The sequence below is a fragment of the Balaenoptera borealis genome (assembly GCF_965194805.1).
Source record: "Balaenoptera borealis genome assembly, chromosome: 5".
Classification (NCBI taxonomy): Eukaryota; Metazoa; Chordata; class Mammalia; order Artiodactyla; family Balaenopteridae; genus Balaenoptera; species Balaenoptera borealis.
The window spans coordinates 74,288,332-74,306,472 of record NC_138862.1 but is presented as its reverse complement, the minus strand read 5'-3'; the positions used below and the strand labels follow the sequence as shown (position 1 = coordinate 74,306,472).

At 36.0% G+C, this 18,141-nt stretch overlaps 1 protein-coding gene across 13 annotated transcripts in view; it reads right to left on the bottom strand.

Moving 5' to 3' along the window:
* ATP13A3 (ATPase 13A3) overlaps positions 1-18,141 on the bottom strand; it is a 79,484-nt gene that overhangs the window by 8,519 nt on the left and 52,824 nt on the right. For 6 of the 13 annotated variants that reach the window (XM_082393110.1, XM_082393117.1, XM_082393113.1 and 3 more), the window contains 8 exons: positions 17,985-18,094; positions 17,577-17,673; positions 16,591-16,663; positions 14,769-14,946; positions 13,912-14,108; positions 8,696-8,784; positions 3,322-3,402; positions 1,623-1,712 (listed from right to left, as the gene is read on the bottom strand). In XM_082393110.1, coding sequence (XP_082249236.1) covers positions 1,623-1,712; positions 3,322-3,402; positions 8,696-8,784; positions 13,912-14,108; positions 14,769-14,946; positions 16,591-16,663; positions 17,577-17,673; positions 17,985-18,094 — 915 coding nt within the window. The other 7 variants (XM_082393118.1, XR_014244976.1, XM_082393120.1 and 4 more) reach the window with 7 other exon arrangements.

Below are 18,141 nucleotides of genomic sequence, written 5' to 3'. Positions count from 1 at the left end.
ACTTCTTGTCTACTCAATGGTGCTCAGAACTGGTAAACACATGGGGCCGGCGGGAGCCTCCCTGCTCAGACCACTCTCTCCCCAGAACACTTCAGAGGTACAACTTCACATGAGAGGCACAAACTCTTAAAAATAATGAGGACACATACTTATTTACACATTTTTAGAAAAAAGATATAGCAAATGATAGCATTTTCTGCCATTTAATTTTGGTTGAAAAGTGCGGAAGGCTTTCCAATTGAAATGTTTTAAAGGAGTTTTATGATACCCACTTTTGACTTAGGGTACAGCTCCTCTTTAGAACCTGCGTTTCCTGTTTAGATCAATAGTCGGAGATCTCTTTGGAAAAGCTAAAAACTCAATGGAAATGTTTTCCTTGGCCAAGGCCTTGCCAGTACAAATATTTTATATGAGGACTGATGATAGGACCCAAAGTTAACCCTTTGAAGTAATGTAGTGAGGTCACCAAGACACGGAGGAGATTTAGCTCAGGGACTTGAGCCTCTCTCTAATACAGCTCTGGTCATACTTACTAGGGACAACTGTGCCTTACACTGCTTTGAGAAAAAGAAACTAAAGCAGATTCCAGACTTATCACATTATTACAAAACTATCCTTACTCATCATCAAGCATTAGAAAAGGAAATGGTGCTCTATAGAACTTCTTATAAAGTGATCCTGTGATACTACTACACCAGGCATCAAGCCTGATGAATTACCAAAGCAAAGCTCAGGACATAGCTACTCAGGTAAAAGAAAGCTAAAAATAAGTGAGTGACCCACGCCAGGGAATCCTCTTGAATTCGGAAAGCTTCTTTCTGGCTTGGGATGAGTGAAAGGTTTAGAACTCATGTGTATAAAGCATATCGCCCACCTACAAACAGCATTGGGCACAATAATGAGGGAGTGAAACTTTATGCTGTCAAGTTCTCTATACTCAAAAAGCTGCTCAGAGCTGTGATTCAATGGTACTGATTTAAAAACCAAGAGTAACTTATATTTCCTATCAAGAATTTCAACATCCTAACACCAAAAAATGGGTTTTATTCATCTGCTTCTCTTTTCTTTTCACCACAAAAAAAGTCAAAAGTCCTTAAACCATGGTTTGTATAAAAATGAACACTATCTCTCTGAAAATGTTTCTAAATGATGAGAGACATATGCTGGGGAAAACCAAAAAGCCACCCAAAGTTAAAGTACAGTAACTGACAAGAAATCAGAAATAATTCCTCAGAATTTTGACCTTTGGACTCTGATCCATGAAGAAACAATTCCCATTCCATAACTTTATTTACATGAATCTCATTTAGCTTCTAATGGGACTCATAAAAACCAGAAACATAAAATTTAAGCCAGACAGAAATGGAAAAATTTACCACTGAGAACAAGACCTTCACACACACAGAAGATAAGGATTGGAATGGAAAAGAGACTTATGAAACTTCTGAAGTCCTAAAAAGACTGTAACAAATGTTTGCCATGAATCTTCTAGGACTCCTTACAAAAAAATGAAATGCCAGGCATAGAGGAAAAGGTTGAGCAACACACAACAGAATACCACCCTACACAATGCGGAGTACACAACTGACGTGAAGAATTGAGAGTAAGGGCTGATTTCCAACCTGTGGTGGCTGTGTGGTGGTGAAGCGATATTCTCCTTGTTTGTCTCGATTGAACACAACTTTCCAAAGGACCATGTCAAGGAAGAAGTTCTGAGAGATAGTCCAGCGAGTTAAGAATTAAAAATGACTACGTCATTCTTTATTAATGCATACATTTAAAAAGGCTCACACAATGCTGAGACATTAGTGAAAAACATGATTTGGTTTTCATATAGAGAATTTCAGTTTATATTGCAAAAGGATAAAGAATAACAACAGGACTTTTGTAACAAATATAAATCATAAAATTCTTGATAAATTTTCTACAAAGTATGGCTTTTATATGAATCCTCAGGTCTTTCCCATATTAAAATAATGCTTATAATCTGAAGTATTTTTCTTAACAGTGAATTGAGTTATTTATATCTATATACAACTATATCTATATGCATGTGATGAAAAATAATTCTTTTGATAGTAAGCAAGAATAAATTAAGGGAGATTAAGAAAGGATTCCCTAGAAATTGTTTTATAAAAAGATTTTATCTTAAATAACATTTGCGTGAAAAGATGAACTTATACTATAGAAAAAAGGAAAGCTTTTAAAGTACAGTATCTTGGACATGCTTTCTAATGTCCATAAAACAGCAAAAATACATTAAAATGGGCAACCTAAAAAGATCAGTACCGTAATAACCATGCTGTCCACTATGGCCCCAATTTAAATACCAAGTCATCTTTTAGAAAAATATCAAATTAAACATAATTTCCAAGTCTAGAGTCATTATCTCTAAAGTATACATGTTTCCCACAAATTACCTAATTTTAATTCAAAAGCCTACTCTATGAAACCCTTAACTTAAAAATCACAACTGTATCTCCTTCTTCATTTGACATACTGCTACTGTAAGAGTGAATAATAGTAGCTCTGAGAACAGACCAAATTTTATTAATAAGCAGCAAGTGAGAACTTACTATCTCCTTTTAGAGAAGCTGACCTAAAGGAATCCTAGTAGGAGAATAACTATACAGTATAAAATGGATCAAAGAGTACTTAAGACCTCTTCCCTCTAAGGAAAACTTAAAAGTAAATACCAAGGAAGAAGTTCCAGCAATCAATGCTGAGACTGGATAAGTTCATCATGGTCACTATTTTACAATTTCAATCAACTAATTATTAATATTTACTATACTTCATGGAGAGAGCCCCCTCCCTTTCCTCCCTTAAATGGGAGATTTTACTGTATATCACAGGACTTGGGTGGTGCTCTGATTTCATGGCCACTGGTTTACCAGTTTATGGGCCACCTGAGCACCAATCTTCTCTCCTTTCTCTCAGTCACTAATTTTTGATTTATAACTGCTTATTTTCTCCCATCTATGACTGCAGCTAAATCATCTCTCTCTCTCTCTCTTTTTGGCCACGTCACATGGCATGCGGGATCTTAGTTCCCCAACCAGGGATCGAACCCACGCCCTCGGAAGTGAAGGCACGGAGTCCTAACCACTGGACCATCAGGGAATTCCGTCCTATCTCTTAATATGACTATTATTAGCTCATGGAACAGTTGAGAAGAGAAGGCTAAATGAATTTAACTGCAATGAAACTGAAATTCTTTGTGGGCTTCCATAATGTTACCTATCCGTTTCCCCCATTACCATTAAATCACGGAGAATTGCAAAGCAGCAAGGCAGCTACTTAATTATGTAAAGTGCTTACCTCTACCACGACTGAAACAAAGGCATTGATGAGAACAATGATGAGCATAGTTACACGCCACTGATATGGTACACACACTATCTGGAAGACAAAAATTATGTTAATATAGTATGTAGTTGATATTATAGCATTATATCGTAATTTCCAAATTTATTTAATTCCTATTATATACCAAACACTTTCACACACACTATCTACTCAATCCTCAGCAATGCCACAAGGTAGATACTATACCGCTTTTCAGATGATAAAATGCAAAGTGAAGTAACTCAAGGTTTAAAAGATACATTAAAGTGGTTGAACTTAGAGACAAATCCTATTCAAAATCAAAAGCCCATGCTCTACTAGATCATGAATTTCTAACAAGTCTCTATTTTAAAAATAAAGTCCTATAAACAATGAAGTAGATACTGATCTAATAATGAAGTACTACTCAAAACTCTACACTGTTTAAAGACAATTCATAAAAAGAACTGTGCAGATCAATTTAAGAAGTAAGTTTTCACTTTAAAACCTGTGATTAATTTCTAAGGCCTAAACAAAAAAAGAAGGAAAAAAATCTCATCCATGCATTCATCTCTTTAGTCAGCAAATATTTACTGAGTTCCTAGGTACACACTAGTACCTGTGTCAAGTGCTGAGGAGTGGCATGATATAACATGTTTTAGAAAGACACTTATGGCTCAGCAAGGATTTGAGGGGTGGAGATTGCTATACTGATCCAGGCAAGAGACGATGGTAGCCTGAACTAGAGTGGTGGCAGACATAATGAGGAATAAATATATCTGGTCTCTGTCCCTGGTTCCTGACACAGGGCTCTTTAAACGCAATTTCCTGAGTGGTGGGGGAGATAGGAATATCTTAAACAGAGCTTCTAAATCCCCTGGAATTTCCTGGGTATCAGGAATGTTTTCGTTCTAATAAGGCTACTCTTGATGGGCTTCAGGATGGGGGCTGGTCACCAGAAAGACCAGGGAGAGGGGAGGGGCTAAAGATCGAGTTAATAATTGATCATGCCTATATGATGAAACCTCCATTTAAAAAAATCCCTAAACTACAGTTTGGAGAGCCTCTGGGTTGGTCAACACATCCGTGTGCTGGGAGGGTGAAGCATCCCAATGGCATATGACAGAAGCTCCTGTGCTTGGGACCCTTCCAGACCTTGGCTTATGTACCTCTTCATCTGGCTGTACCTTTATTATATTCTTTATGATAAACCAATAAACGTTAAGTGTTTCACTGAGCTCTGTGAGCTGTTACAGCAAATCACCAAAGCTGAAAAGAGGGTTGTGGGAACCCTGACTTATAGTTGGTTGGTCAGAAGAAGTACAGGTGACAATCTGGGACTTGCATCTGGTGCCTGGAGTGGGGGCAATGTTGTGGGACCAAGCCCTTAACTCGTAGGGTCTGTGCTCGCTCCAGGTAGTTAGTGTTAAAACTGAACTGCAAGACACCCAGTTGGTGTCCAGAGAACTGGTTGGTGTGAAACAACCCCACACATCTGGGGTCAGAAGTGTTATGAGTAGGAAACAATAGTTTCCTTTTAGGTGTCAGATGGGACTGGAGTAAAGAGAGAGACAGGGATACAGAATAAGAAACCTGAGAAAATCTAGGACCAGACTGGCCATGAAAAGAGAAGGAAAAGACAAGTATACACACACACTTCTGCCTTGGATAAATGGTAGTATCAAGAAACAGAGTCGAAGCAGGGCTGAGGGAGAACATGATGAGCTTAGTTTTCTAAATGTTGAATGAGAGAATTGATGGGTGAACCACGCATATAATGTTCAGTATGTTAGTGGATATTCAGGTTAAAGCTCAGTTGTGAGACTAGGCTAAGGGTATAAAGTCAGGAGTTTTCAACACATAGATGGCAACTACAGGGGAAGCCACAATTAAGGATGAGGTCACCTGAATGGATAGAGTAAGACAAGGGATAAAAACACAAATGTGTGGAACACTAACATTTAAGACACAGGCACAGGGTTTGGAACCACAATGGAGAATGAGGAGTCACAGAAGTAGGAAAAGGTCAGAAGAAAGCAAAGCATCATAAAATTCCAGGGGGAATGTCCCAAGAATGATGGCATGGCTAACTTGTCAAATACTGCTGAGGAGACAAGTAAGACTGAGGGGAAAAAACACACACACACACATCAGGGACACAAATCCACTGGACTTAACAAGAAGGTTGTTAATTGCCTTGGCAAGGGCAATTTCAGTAGACTGGCAGGGGTAGTAGCCAGATTAGATTAGTTGATGAGTGTGTGAGAGGTGAGTTGCATGTAGCATTCTTTCAAAAAATAATTTGGCTGTGAAGCATAAGACGTGTGGTGAGAGAGAAATATTATATAAATGTGTTTTATTTTCTTCTTTTGCCTAAGGTGCTTATCTAAATCCCTGAATGAAGCGTGTAGGGAAAGAGATGTTCATACACTGTTGGTAAGACTATAAACTGTCAACCTTTTCAAAGTTCAATAACACAGTATTTATAAAAATTCAAATTCTAGATACCCTTTGGCCAAGCAATTCTACTTCTGCCATTAACCTCTAAATATGCATTCATCCTTCTTAATGAAGTGTGCAAGAATCTGCAAATACAGCACTGTTTATAATAGCAAAACAGTGGAAACAACCTAAATATCCATTAAAGGGATTAGTTAAAACATGGAAAAGTCCATGAAATGGAATGCTCATCCATAAAGTGCATATAAGTTTGATACCCAAACCTGTCAATAACATCAAGAAAAGAAAACTAAGTTTGATCTCACTCATGCAACCACAAGCAAAAATCCTAAACAAAATCATAGTCAACCAAATCCAGCAGATATAAATAAGAATGCATCATGAACAAGTTGGATTTATTCTAGGAATGCGGTGTTGGTTCAACATTTGAATATCAGTCAACTGGGCTTCCCTGGTGGCGCAGTGGTTGAGAATCTGCCTGCTGATGCAGGGGACACGGGTTTGAGCCCTGGTCTGGGAAGATCCCACATGCCGCGGAGCAACTAGGCCCGTGAGCCACAATTACTGAGCCTGCGCGTCTGCAGCCTGTGCTCCACAAGAGAGGCCGCGATAGTGAAGAGGCCCGCGCACCATGATGAAGAGTGGCCCCCGCTTGCCGCAGCTAGAGAAAGCCCTCGCACAGAAACGAAGACCCAACACAGCCAAAAATAAATATAAAAATAAATAAATAAAAGGTTACTATAAAAAAAAATATATATCAGTCAACTGTAATTCACCACATTCTCCTGGAAGAAACACTAAGTGATCATTTCAATAGCTGTAGAAAAAGCATTAGATAAAATTAAATGTCTATTTATGTTAACACCGCCATAGAAATAAGCTTCCTCAACCCGATAAAGAGTATATACCAGAAACCTACAGCCCACAATACATCCAGTGATGAAATACTAGGAACACTCCCTGTAGAGTCAGGAACAGGAAAAGTACATCGCTATCACACCAACATTCGTGTGGTTAACAGACATGAAAAACACATAGAAGGCATAAGGACTGAAATGTCAGAAACAAAAAAAGTCACTATTTATAGATAACTGTCTAAAACAAAATCCTAGAGAATCTAAAAATTTTAAGAATAAAGTTTGACAAGGCTGATGGATACAAGATGAATATCCAAAATAACTGCACTGTTTCCACCAGCATAAAAGGACTATAAAATGCAATTTTAAACAGATACTTATCAGAGGAACAAAAACCATAATACTACAGGAATAAATCTAACAAAAACTTGTATAAAAACCTTTAGGGAGAAAGATATTCTGAAGAAATAGAGATATTCTCCCCCTCAATTTTTTGATAAACCCAGTGTAATTCTAATAAAAATTCCAAGAGGGCTTATCCTGGTATAAACTTAAACTTAAAATGTATACGGAGGAGGAAAAGCTCAGGAACAGCCTAAAAGGTCATGATGAACAATGTGAGGTGGGGATAGGGGTCCTATCCAACCATATACCAAAATTACTTACAAAGTCACATCACACTTTACACCCACTAGACAAACATTGGCAAAGATGTGGAACAAAAGATCTCATACACTGATGGAAGTATAAATTGGTAGAATCACTTTGGAAAACAACTGGAACCTCAGAAAGCTAAAGAGGACATACTCAAACTTATACTAGAAAACACCAGAAGACCATCTTCCCTAGTGGTATGCCAAGGTAGGGCAGGTGGTAACAGAAGGAGTATTTTACCACTGACATTGTTTAGAATTCCCACGACAAGGTGATATTTCTAGCAGATGGACGATTAGTGGGCTTTATTGCTGGTTTTAAATTCTCAACAGCATTGTACCACCCCCTTGCTGCTTGTACTTGGGATGAACTCTTTGATGTTACTCACTCCCTTACACTAAGAGATGTGTATAAGAATGTTTACATCAGGACAATTGATTCAGGAAAAGTCTATAAACAATCCAGTTATTTACCAGTGGAGAACTGAGAAGTGAATTATGGTATATTCCTATAACGGAATACTATATAGAATGAAAATGAAATGCATGCAGCATCATAGTAAGGCTTTTGGGAAAAAGCAAGTCACAGTAAAACAGCAATTACCAGATACCATTTTCATAAAGTTCAAAAGTAAGCAAAACTATCTTCTAAGACTTCATAAATATATGGTAAATGTATAGTGAAAAGTAAGAAAATGAGGTAGTGGTTCCCTCTGGGTGTTTGGAGAAAGGTGCACAATAGAGCCTTACTGGTGTTGGTAATGCTACCTTTTTTTTAGGTTACATGCTGGACTCCTAGGTATTATTTTACTGCTATTATGATTAACAACTTAAACGTGTATGCATATTCGTTTGTATAAAACAAGTATTTCATCTTTCATAAAGTTTTTAATGAGAATGAGAATAAAGAACTCAATGGACAGCACGTGATGAGGCAGCACATGCAGACTACTCGAGAAGTAGGTTGGTAAGGGACGGGTCAAATAATGGAATCAATGTTCTTTTATTTTTAAAGACCAAGGGACATTTAATTTGTCTGTGGACAAAGGGAAATGGAACTAGAAGCAAAGACTGGAGAAACAGGAAAGAAAAATAACAGGTAGAGTCAATAAAGGCTGCTGTTTTAATTATGCTCCCTTTGGGTTAATATAACTGCATCTTCGAAAATTAGGAAAGAAGAGATCCTGGAAAAAAGAAACAAAGGCAGTTTAGTCTCTTCCCCAGTAACATAAGAGCAGAGGAGGGGGATAGATCTTAAGCCCTAGCAATCATCCAGAAGTCTCATTTGGCTATGTGATACTAATGTGTCATTTTCCACTACTGTCTTATTTACCACTGCTATCCCAGATCCTATTACTACTCAGACAATCAGTAATAATTGATGTGCTTAAGCCTTACCTGAAGAATCTGGTCAATAGAGGCAACTGGTTGCAACATGATGAATAATATGAAAACATACAAAATAATCAGAGACACAACAAAAAAATCTGAAACAGAAAGTAAAACAATTAAATTAGGGAGTTCCTTTAAATAAAAAGGCATGTAATAACAACTGGTATACTGTCGATCTTAAATTTGGTTTTGAATACTTCTATTCAGGTTGATGAAGTATATAAAATGTGTGCTCTATGATATTTCCTAGAGTATGATACATCATGAAGGCCCAAAGGATTTATTTATGTAATGTGAAAATAATCAGCATTTATAAAAAATAAGAGACAGACCTTTATGGATATTTATTTGTGTATCTCACAGATAGACAGCTACTTTATAAGACAACCAAGCCAATCTATAATTCACAAACAGGAGACTAGACTACGTATGGCAAAATTAGATTATCATTTAAAACATACATGCAAAGACAATTGCTGATTGTAAAAATGCTGAGAACATTTATTCTCAGTATTGGTTATGTTATAATCCTAAACAGAGGCACTCTAAGTTGAACGTAAGTATATTTCTGTTAAGTGAATCCCACTTTTTCATTAATTTCCTCCATGAAAATATTTCCACAGAAAACGCTAGCTAAAACCCAGAAACTGAGTTGATCTGCTACTTTAAATGTGGGCTAACCCTGTGGCTTGCTGTGGTAGGTAGGGATGGTAAATTCCATCCATCAGCACTTTGTATCACTTTCCTAACTCAAAAATAAAACTCCCTGCTCAGGACCATTTTGTTAACTGTGTACATACATGCATTCACATGCACGTATACATACAAGCACACCCTTATGTAACAAGCCATGGGGGTGGAGGGGGCTCAGAAATAGTCTCAATTATATTGACAGACCCCAACTTTTCCCCCTTTTTTTTCTTTGGTCTGGATATCTATTTCTAAGTTCCTATTTGAGGTTGGCTTCAAAACTCAAACTTTACTATGACCACATATAACCAAAACTTTATCATGAAGCCTTCAGATTGAGCAAAGAAGTTTAATATACTATTTACAGACTGTAAATGAAGGAAGGGGTCTCAATATTTTTAAATGTGGGAGTCATTTGTAAATATGAAATTTGTTAAATTTGTTAATCCGTCAGTTGAAAACTATAGGCCAACAGTTATTATTCTATAGAAACAATACTGTGTTTTTTTAATACATATATGTTTATTGTTTTATATATATATTTATTGTTCTAGCAGCTTAGACTGAAAGTTATACTAACATTCATGCCAAAAGTGGGGAAACTCTTTTACTATGAGCCACTGACCAACAGGATGAAAAATTTGGAACCCACTTAGATAAAAAAGGAATTTTTTTTTCTAGATTTTTATCTTTTCCAACATTCTACTAAATTGCAAACAGGATGGGACTTCCCTGGCGGTCCAGTGGTTAAGACCGCGCTTCCACTGCAGGGGGCGTGGGTTTGATCCCTAGTCAGGGCACTAAGATCCCGCATGCTGCGCGGGGTGGCCAAAAAATAAAAATAAAAATTTCACCAAAAAATAAAAAATAAATTTCAAACAGGGGATACAACATTCTATTCAATAAATGCAGCAATGAAAGTAATACATGTTATATAGCCATTCAAATATCTATATAGTCAGTTAAAGAAAAAGGGTTCAGAAAGTGCTAGTTGGAAGTACATGAACACACACACACAAAGACTAAATCAGAAAAAGGACCAAAAAAAAACAAAAGTCAGAATATAAATCCCAAAGAGAGACAGAAAAGGTTTTGTTTCAATAAAGTAATAGCCCATATTGAATGTTTTTCAAATCCTATTGCATTTTTATAACGATAAGCAAAAACAGACTTGCAATCTAGTCCTGACATGTTACCAGAAAAAAAATTTTTTTTTTTACTCAAGCTCAAAAACTTCTTACATCTACCTCAACAGTATTTCTCAACTCTTCATCTGTCCTTCTATAACCACCCGCTTTGATCACACCTCTAAAAATCTGCCAAGATTTCCATTTAAAGGAAAAAATAAATAATTGAATCTTTCCTTTGTTTAGCCAGGGGAGAAAAAGAGGCACTATTCAAAGGAATCTGACAGGGGAGGTGGGTGGCTGGCAGATTTAGATAACCACCAAAATGAAAAAATCAATAAGGATTTCAACCAAGAATGGAAAAGTCAGGGATTCATTTTGGAGAGGTATGAGTTTCTAATAGACTGTGCTCTCAACTCCGGGATTCTCCTGGCATGGTCAGTGATTCCTTAGTGATCGTACTGAAGTGCAAGGAATGCTCTTCACCAGAAGACAGCTATCAAAACAAACGCTGTGTTGGTGGTGACTGGCGGCTGAGGGAGAATGTTCCACAAGTTAAAGAATTAGCTTCTATTTCAGATGCTGCCACAAAGCTATGTGAACATCAACGAGTCATTCAGAGTCAAATTATTTTAACTATAAAATGGGGATACGGTGAGGATCCTGGAGGAAACCGTAGATTTAAGTTATTATTACATACATCCCAGCTATGGCATCACAGAATTGTTCTTCTAATGATACCAGTTCCTTTTGATGGAATATGGCATCAAAATAAGGCACCATAAAGGATTTCCTTCATATTCCCCTTAGTTAAGTGACTCAAAAATAAAAACCTACATAAACAAATCCGCAATACTTGTCCATAGCTCTGATATATACCTCTCTTGTTCCTTCCTCAAAAATACTAACCAGGACTGCCTGATCTATAACACAGATTTCAAGTCTTTCGTACTCCTATCCCCTCCTTCCTTACTCAGTTACTTGTCTTTAAAAGGCCACCTTATTCTGCAGGGCCTCTAGGTATCTGCTCCAACCAATTCAGGCATGGCAGATGAACAGGCAAAAGATACACAGGCCTGAACAGGAAGGATACTGGCATGTCAGTAATAATGCCTTCATAAACTGAGAAAGAACCTGGATTTCACAAGCAGTAAGTTATAAGGATCAAGTAAAAAAAAAAACTGTAGCAAAAATTGAAGCCAGATCTCAAGAAATCACATCTAGTTAAGAGAGAGTGTTAGAACTAAGTCCATATGATCATGGCCCCTGAAATGATAGCATAGTCAAACAGGAAAATATAACTGGGCTAAGCTAAAGTTAAAAATGGGTAACCACAGGCTGAAATAAGGTTTTACTTAGATTCAAACTGAACCACTAGAAGACAGCAAAAAACTCTATAATGCCTTAAATGCCTAAGATTGAGATTAATTCTTAAAAATAATCACCTCAAGATAGACTGAATACATTACACTGTTTAGATATTGAGAAGAGCAACTAGCAGGTCCCAGTGAAGACCTGTTAACTGTCTATTGTGCAGGACAAAAGGAAAGGCTAATTAATGTCAGCTCTAGGAAAGCCTTAACCTTTTCCCCACTCTTTTCCATCTATATTTACACTTTACATTGTATATCACTTTATACGGTAATACTTTATTTCTGTCATTTCTTACTTTCTTCTCTACTTTTCCTTCTTTACTACATTCCAAGATCAGGGGACTTCAATGACAGAAAGACAGACAGACAGACAGGATGTGAAAATCAGCGAAGCATGTATACGCTGACTTTCCTGTTCCTATTGTATTTTCCGGGAGGCATGTTTTAATGACAGCATGCACTTCTGTATGCACTGACAGACATGCACAAGCTGCTTATAGTAAGGACAAAGGTTTTGTGGCTATATTTCTATTAAAATATAATTTTTAACACGTTTAAAAAAAAAAAAAACAGTCCAGCCATCAACAATTGAGTCTATTTAAATCAATTTGAAATTAAATAGGAAATCAAAATATATGAGCCTTTAATTTTTTTGGAAGTTTTCCAAAATAATATAAAAGATGTGTTTAAAAAATAGGCAACTAATAGTCTCTTTTTCTTAACTGGAGAAGTATGGATAGGGTGGATTTACTTAGACCTCTAAATTAACTTTCCTGGTGCAGCTTGTCTTACTTATTATCAACCAGTCTGAACACCAGTTTTCTTCATGTAAAGAAAGTTTTGTTCTTTGATAGATGTTTTAGCTACCCCTGGGCATGCTCAATATTTCCTTAAAATTTAAAAATATTGAACTAAAAATAATAATTAAGGTTGATATACATGTTTTAAGTTCACCTTATAATAAGGTAACTTAAGTTATGAAGTTCTCTTAAAAGTACAGTGATAAACCTTCTATGCAAGGCTTTTTGTCCCCCATGGTTTTAATATGATTCTCAGTAATACAGCCTCCATTTATTAGATAAGAAATATCAGTTCTTTTTTTAAAAAAAGAAAAAACAGATTTCAATTATTATCAGCACTTATATTTTTAAACAGTCTTACCTGTCCAAAATATAAAGTAATAACACCTTCCCTACAAACCAGAGGGTAGAAGTAAAGACTAAATAAGAAAACATATGTGAATATGCTTTGTTAACTCTAACATGAGATAGAGATGTGAGGAGTTATCACCCCTGTATCACACCAAAACCTGTGGCCTGACATTCTGCCAACTAGAACACTGGTATTTCTTTACAGCACAAGAATAACTACTACTCATCCCAAGATACTGCAAAAGTCTACAGTTTTATGTGAAAAAAAATTTTAAGTTATTCCATATATTAATTAGTACAGCCTCAATTTTTTAAAACCAGCAATTTACATATAGTGAATAAGTTTTTTCCCCCAAAACCCTAATTGTGATCAAACAAAATGCTATCTCCTATTGCCACAGGCAGACAAGCTTACATAGGCACAAGCCTCCATCCTACTGGCCCCTTCTGAGGTGGATGCAAAGGTGACAGAAATGAAGAATTCCAGGTGAATACTGGCTGGAACAGTGTCAAAAATGAGAAAAGACAGCTGGTGCTATGCAGACCACCCAGAAGGAAAGTATAATACCCACTGTTCCAACTGAGGAACCTCTGTTCCTGCTTCTGATTCTAACTCTCTTTGCAATGGGCTGTAAAAATAAAAGTTGGAGCCAGAAGTAATAGGATGTGAAAACCAGGAATGTTTAGAACTGCTGGCTTTAATTTTAAACTTAGGGTGGCAGCTACCATGAGAATAAAACAAGACAGTAAACATCTAAATCACTAGGTTCATTCTATTTGTGAAGATCTATTTTACTTTGAAAGGACAGTTTTAACTCTACTCTTGCATTACTTTTAAAGAAGGGAAGCAGGATGGGAATCACAATAAATGCCAAACTTACAATTCTTGTAGCAAGGTTGCCTGAAGGGTTTTCCTTTTGAAAAGGCAATTGCCACTATGAGGTACTGAAAACTGGAGATAAAAAACACTGTGGTATTTTCATAATTTTCTATATTATGTCTATCAGGATTGGTTTCATTGTACAAATGTGAAGAATTCCCATATAGGCTTCCTGTTGTATTAAAAGCTTCCTGTGTACTAAAACACACACAAAAGATTTTATATTAGTAAACACAATATGTTTCCCAAAGGAAACCAGTTTTTCTTTCTAGTCACATTCCAATCAATTAAAAAATTAGAAGTAAGAAACTTCATTAATTAATAAGTCTCTCTTACTTAACCCTTTCCCCATTCTTTAAATTTGGGGAGTAATATTAGCATAGTAAAGGTAAACAGACCTTGTGTTTACCTATGTGTAATTAATTAAAATAATGCTATCATAATTTGTGAACTGGAAAACACTCTGCCCATAAACAAATAAAAGACCCACTTAATACCTTTACTTAAATTTTTTTAGGTTTTAAATGTCATTTCCCAAACTGGGGTTAGAGAAGTTAGGAACACAAACATTCTGGGTTTAGAAGAGACCCTAGTGATTAATTTCAACTTTCTTATTTTACAGATAAGGAAAGCAAGGCTCAGCTGCAAATTAAGAAACTGGTCCAATGTCCCCATCTTGGTAGTGATTATTAGGACCTGGCCTAACCACCCTCCTACAGATAAAGTCAAATACAGGCCAAATTATTTAAGTGCTTAGTCAAGCTGCATGCAATTTTTACATACATTTTAAACTTATTTTTGCATGCGTATATATTACATACATTTTACACATACTTTTTAATGGATTGACCAACTTACTCTGAATGTGGACGCGACTCCTTATACCACGTCTGCTGCTTGACCCAAAAAAACCCCAAAGATTGAAATCCAATGCAGATGATAATCTGAGACAAGACGGAGAAGAGAAGGGCCCCAGATATAAGACCTGAAGGTGGTCTTTGTGCCACAAGTTCCTTCCAGGCAGGATTTAAACTCACTACATTGAGAAGAAAGAGAAGAAAGGTTTATATCTAAATTCATCTGTCAGATTCATTTAGGAACATTTAGGAAAAAAAAAAAACCAGTTTTTCTCTAACAAATATTTAGCATGAAAAATGTTCAAAAAACAAGCCAGATGCTATACATATCTAAATAATCTGTAAAAGTAAACAATTTAGGCTTTTTCAAAAATGGCTCAGGAGCACTTTTTACATTAGTCTATTGAAGTTCAAAGGAAACACTAGTACAAGTAAAAAGAATAGTAAATATTAGCATATATCATCACCACCCTTGTATGTTTATTTCTGAATCTTTAATTGCAAAGCTACAGTTAAAATAATACATATTTCCTCCTCTTAAGAAGATATTAACAAAGGTTTGAAGCTATATAAACATAACAGTAACATACAAAAAAAGGCTCTGATCGCTTATTAAGGTGGTCCACCAAGTTTCTCCACTGTAGTGTTTCTATTTTTCTCTTTGTAATTAATAAGTAATTTGTAGAAAGATACTAAGACACTGTAAAAATCCTGTTCCTTATCAACTTTCATTCACTAGTTGTAGCATCCACTAAAGACTGTCAAACTCAGTGGTTCTCAACCAAGGTGATTTTGGCCCCCAGAGAACATCTGGCAACGTCTGGAGATATTTTTCGGTGTCACAAATGGGGGAGTGTTACCGGCATCCAGTGGGTAGAGGCCAGAGATACTGGTAAGCATCCTATGACATACACAGTAGTCCCCCACAGCGAAGATGTAGCTGGCCTAAGATGTCAGTAAGACAAGGGTCTTTCCATAGTATAAGCCAATCATTCCTTCTGTATTATTAGTTAGCATTTTACTGTAAGGAAGAGCTTTCCCTTCTCTCCCAATCACTTATTTATTTCCAGTATGGACTTATGAATTTTCATTTGATTAAATAGATCATATCTCATTACAATTATTATTTATTTTGATGTTAACATCACCAATACTGAAACAAATCAACATCTTGTCTCCTTATATGATGTACTCAGGAGGACACAGCATCCCTTCTTTGGTATTCCTGCCAAGAATGCATAGCCTGAGTCTAATGAGAATACATCAGACAAACTCAGATAACTGGATTATCTTCTTTCATAAATGTCAACGTCAAGAAGCCCCCCCAAAAGGCTGACATACTATTCTGGATTAAAGATGACAAAAGAGATATGATAACTAAATGAAATTTATGAGCCTAGACTAGATCCTGGGCTAGAGGACTAGTGGGGGGAAAATAGGCAGAAGGGACCTTATTGGAACACATAACGAAACCTGAATATGGGTATGGATTAGGTAAAATTGTATGTGTTAAATTTCTTGATCATTATAACTGTGTTTAGCTGTATAAGAAAATGACTTTGTTTAGGGCAATATATACTAAAACATTCAGAGGCAAAGGGTCATGATAACATAAACATATTCTCAAATATTTCAGAAAAAAATGGAGAAAGAATAAAACAAATGGGGCAAAATATAAACAACCACTAATAAAAGAACATACTTACAGGGAAAATGGAGAGATATGCACTGTGTTACAACTGTTCATGTAAATTTACCAAAGTTTAATAAGCCACATCAGAATTTCATATGCTTTAAAAACAATAACAAAGCAAAATACTCACTTGTAAATACCACTACCAAAATGATTGCCAGATCAATGAAGAGAAACTGGAAGTCTCCTAGGTTACTTAAGATCTAGAGAAGGGATTTTTTAAAAATAGTTAGCGTTCAGGAACTATTTTTATAGCACCACTTTTATACCATTTCCCCCTGGTTTTATTAGATTTTTCCTCCCTGGTTTTAAATGACAACTTCAAAATGACACTTGGACATGCTTAAAAATTGAACAGATTTGCCTTTAAATTAGTGAAATATAACATATTTGCAAAATTCAATTTAATATATTAGTATAAAAAGTAGCTCCAAAAAATTCATTCAATAAAAACCTTTAAAAGTTTTTTGGCAAAAAGAAAACACAAAATTCTACTCACAAAATTTGAACATTCTTGAAAATTAGTATCCTGAAGCTTCCTTAATATCTAACACCACCTCTCCTGATACTTTCCACAAATGGTAAAAGGGGATAGTTTCACAGAGACTCCTTGGGATCTCACCAATGTTCATTTAGAGAAAAATCTAAAGTGAGATCACTTCAACTACAAAATCTATGGAGTACCTAGGGATATCACTTGTTTATACAAGTCCTAAAAGTCCTGAAACTACAGCTGAAACATCTTTTCTCATTCTGGCCTTTCCTTATAAATGTATAGCAAAGTTAACTGCAATTCTAAAGTATGTCACAGCTTGACATTTTGAAGAGTTCTTAAAAAGATGTCCAATCTGCCCTAAAGGCAAAAAAAGAATACAATCATCTTTCATTCACAAGGCTGAATCCACAGTTGTTGGCCTTAAGGAAAATGCTATTCCAGATTAATGAGATTTTCAATTTGCTACTCGAAATACAGTAAACTAAAGGAATATTTACAGATGCTAGTTATTTAAGTTCCACAATTAATGGATGCATTCAAACTGAAACATACATGCTCAATATCTTAATTTAAATGTCTTAACACTAAATACCATCTCTGTTAGCAATGTCAGTACTCACAGAATACAGCAGAGTAACACTGAAGTACTGTATAATGCTGTACAAAGCCATAAATTTAAACACACAGAAGGAAGTCATTAAAGCAGCACGGCCTTCCCTGTGAAAACAATTGTTGGCATGTGAACAGAAGTATTCTAAATGCCTCCTCCAAAACCACAATTATATCTTGACAGATGAACATCAACATTCAACCGTTACAACAAAGCACTTTTCTACCAAAAGAACTTAGCCAAAGCAGAACTGGAAGAAATGAGGAGTAGCAATCAATCTGTCGCTAAAGAGTTATAGATCAAATACACTAACATACCATTAAAACAAATTCAAATTACTTTCTATGACTTTTTTTTTTTTCTATATTCTTAGAGCAAGCTACAAAAAGATAATGGGAAGTTTTTCAATGTATACTACCTGATAAGGTTTGGCACACAGGAAATACTAGGAGTTTTGGAGGTAAAGGGAGATGCCACCGAAGCCTCGAGCTCTGATAAGGAAATGCCTCCATGTGCCCTCTTCAGAGCCTAATGGTTTGAAGAATAAAATTACTTGCGTTTTGTGCATGTGATTT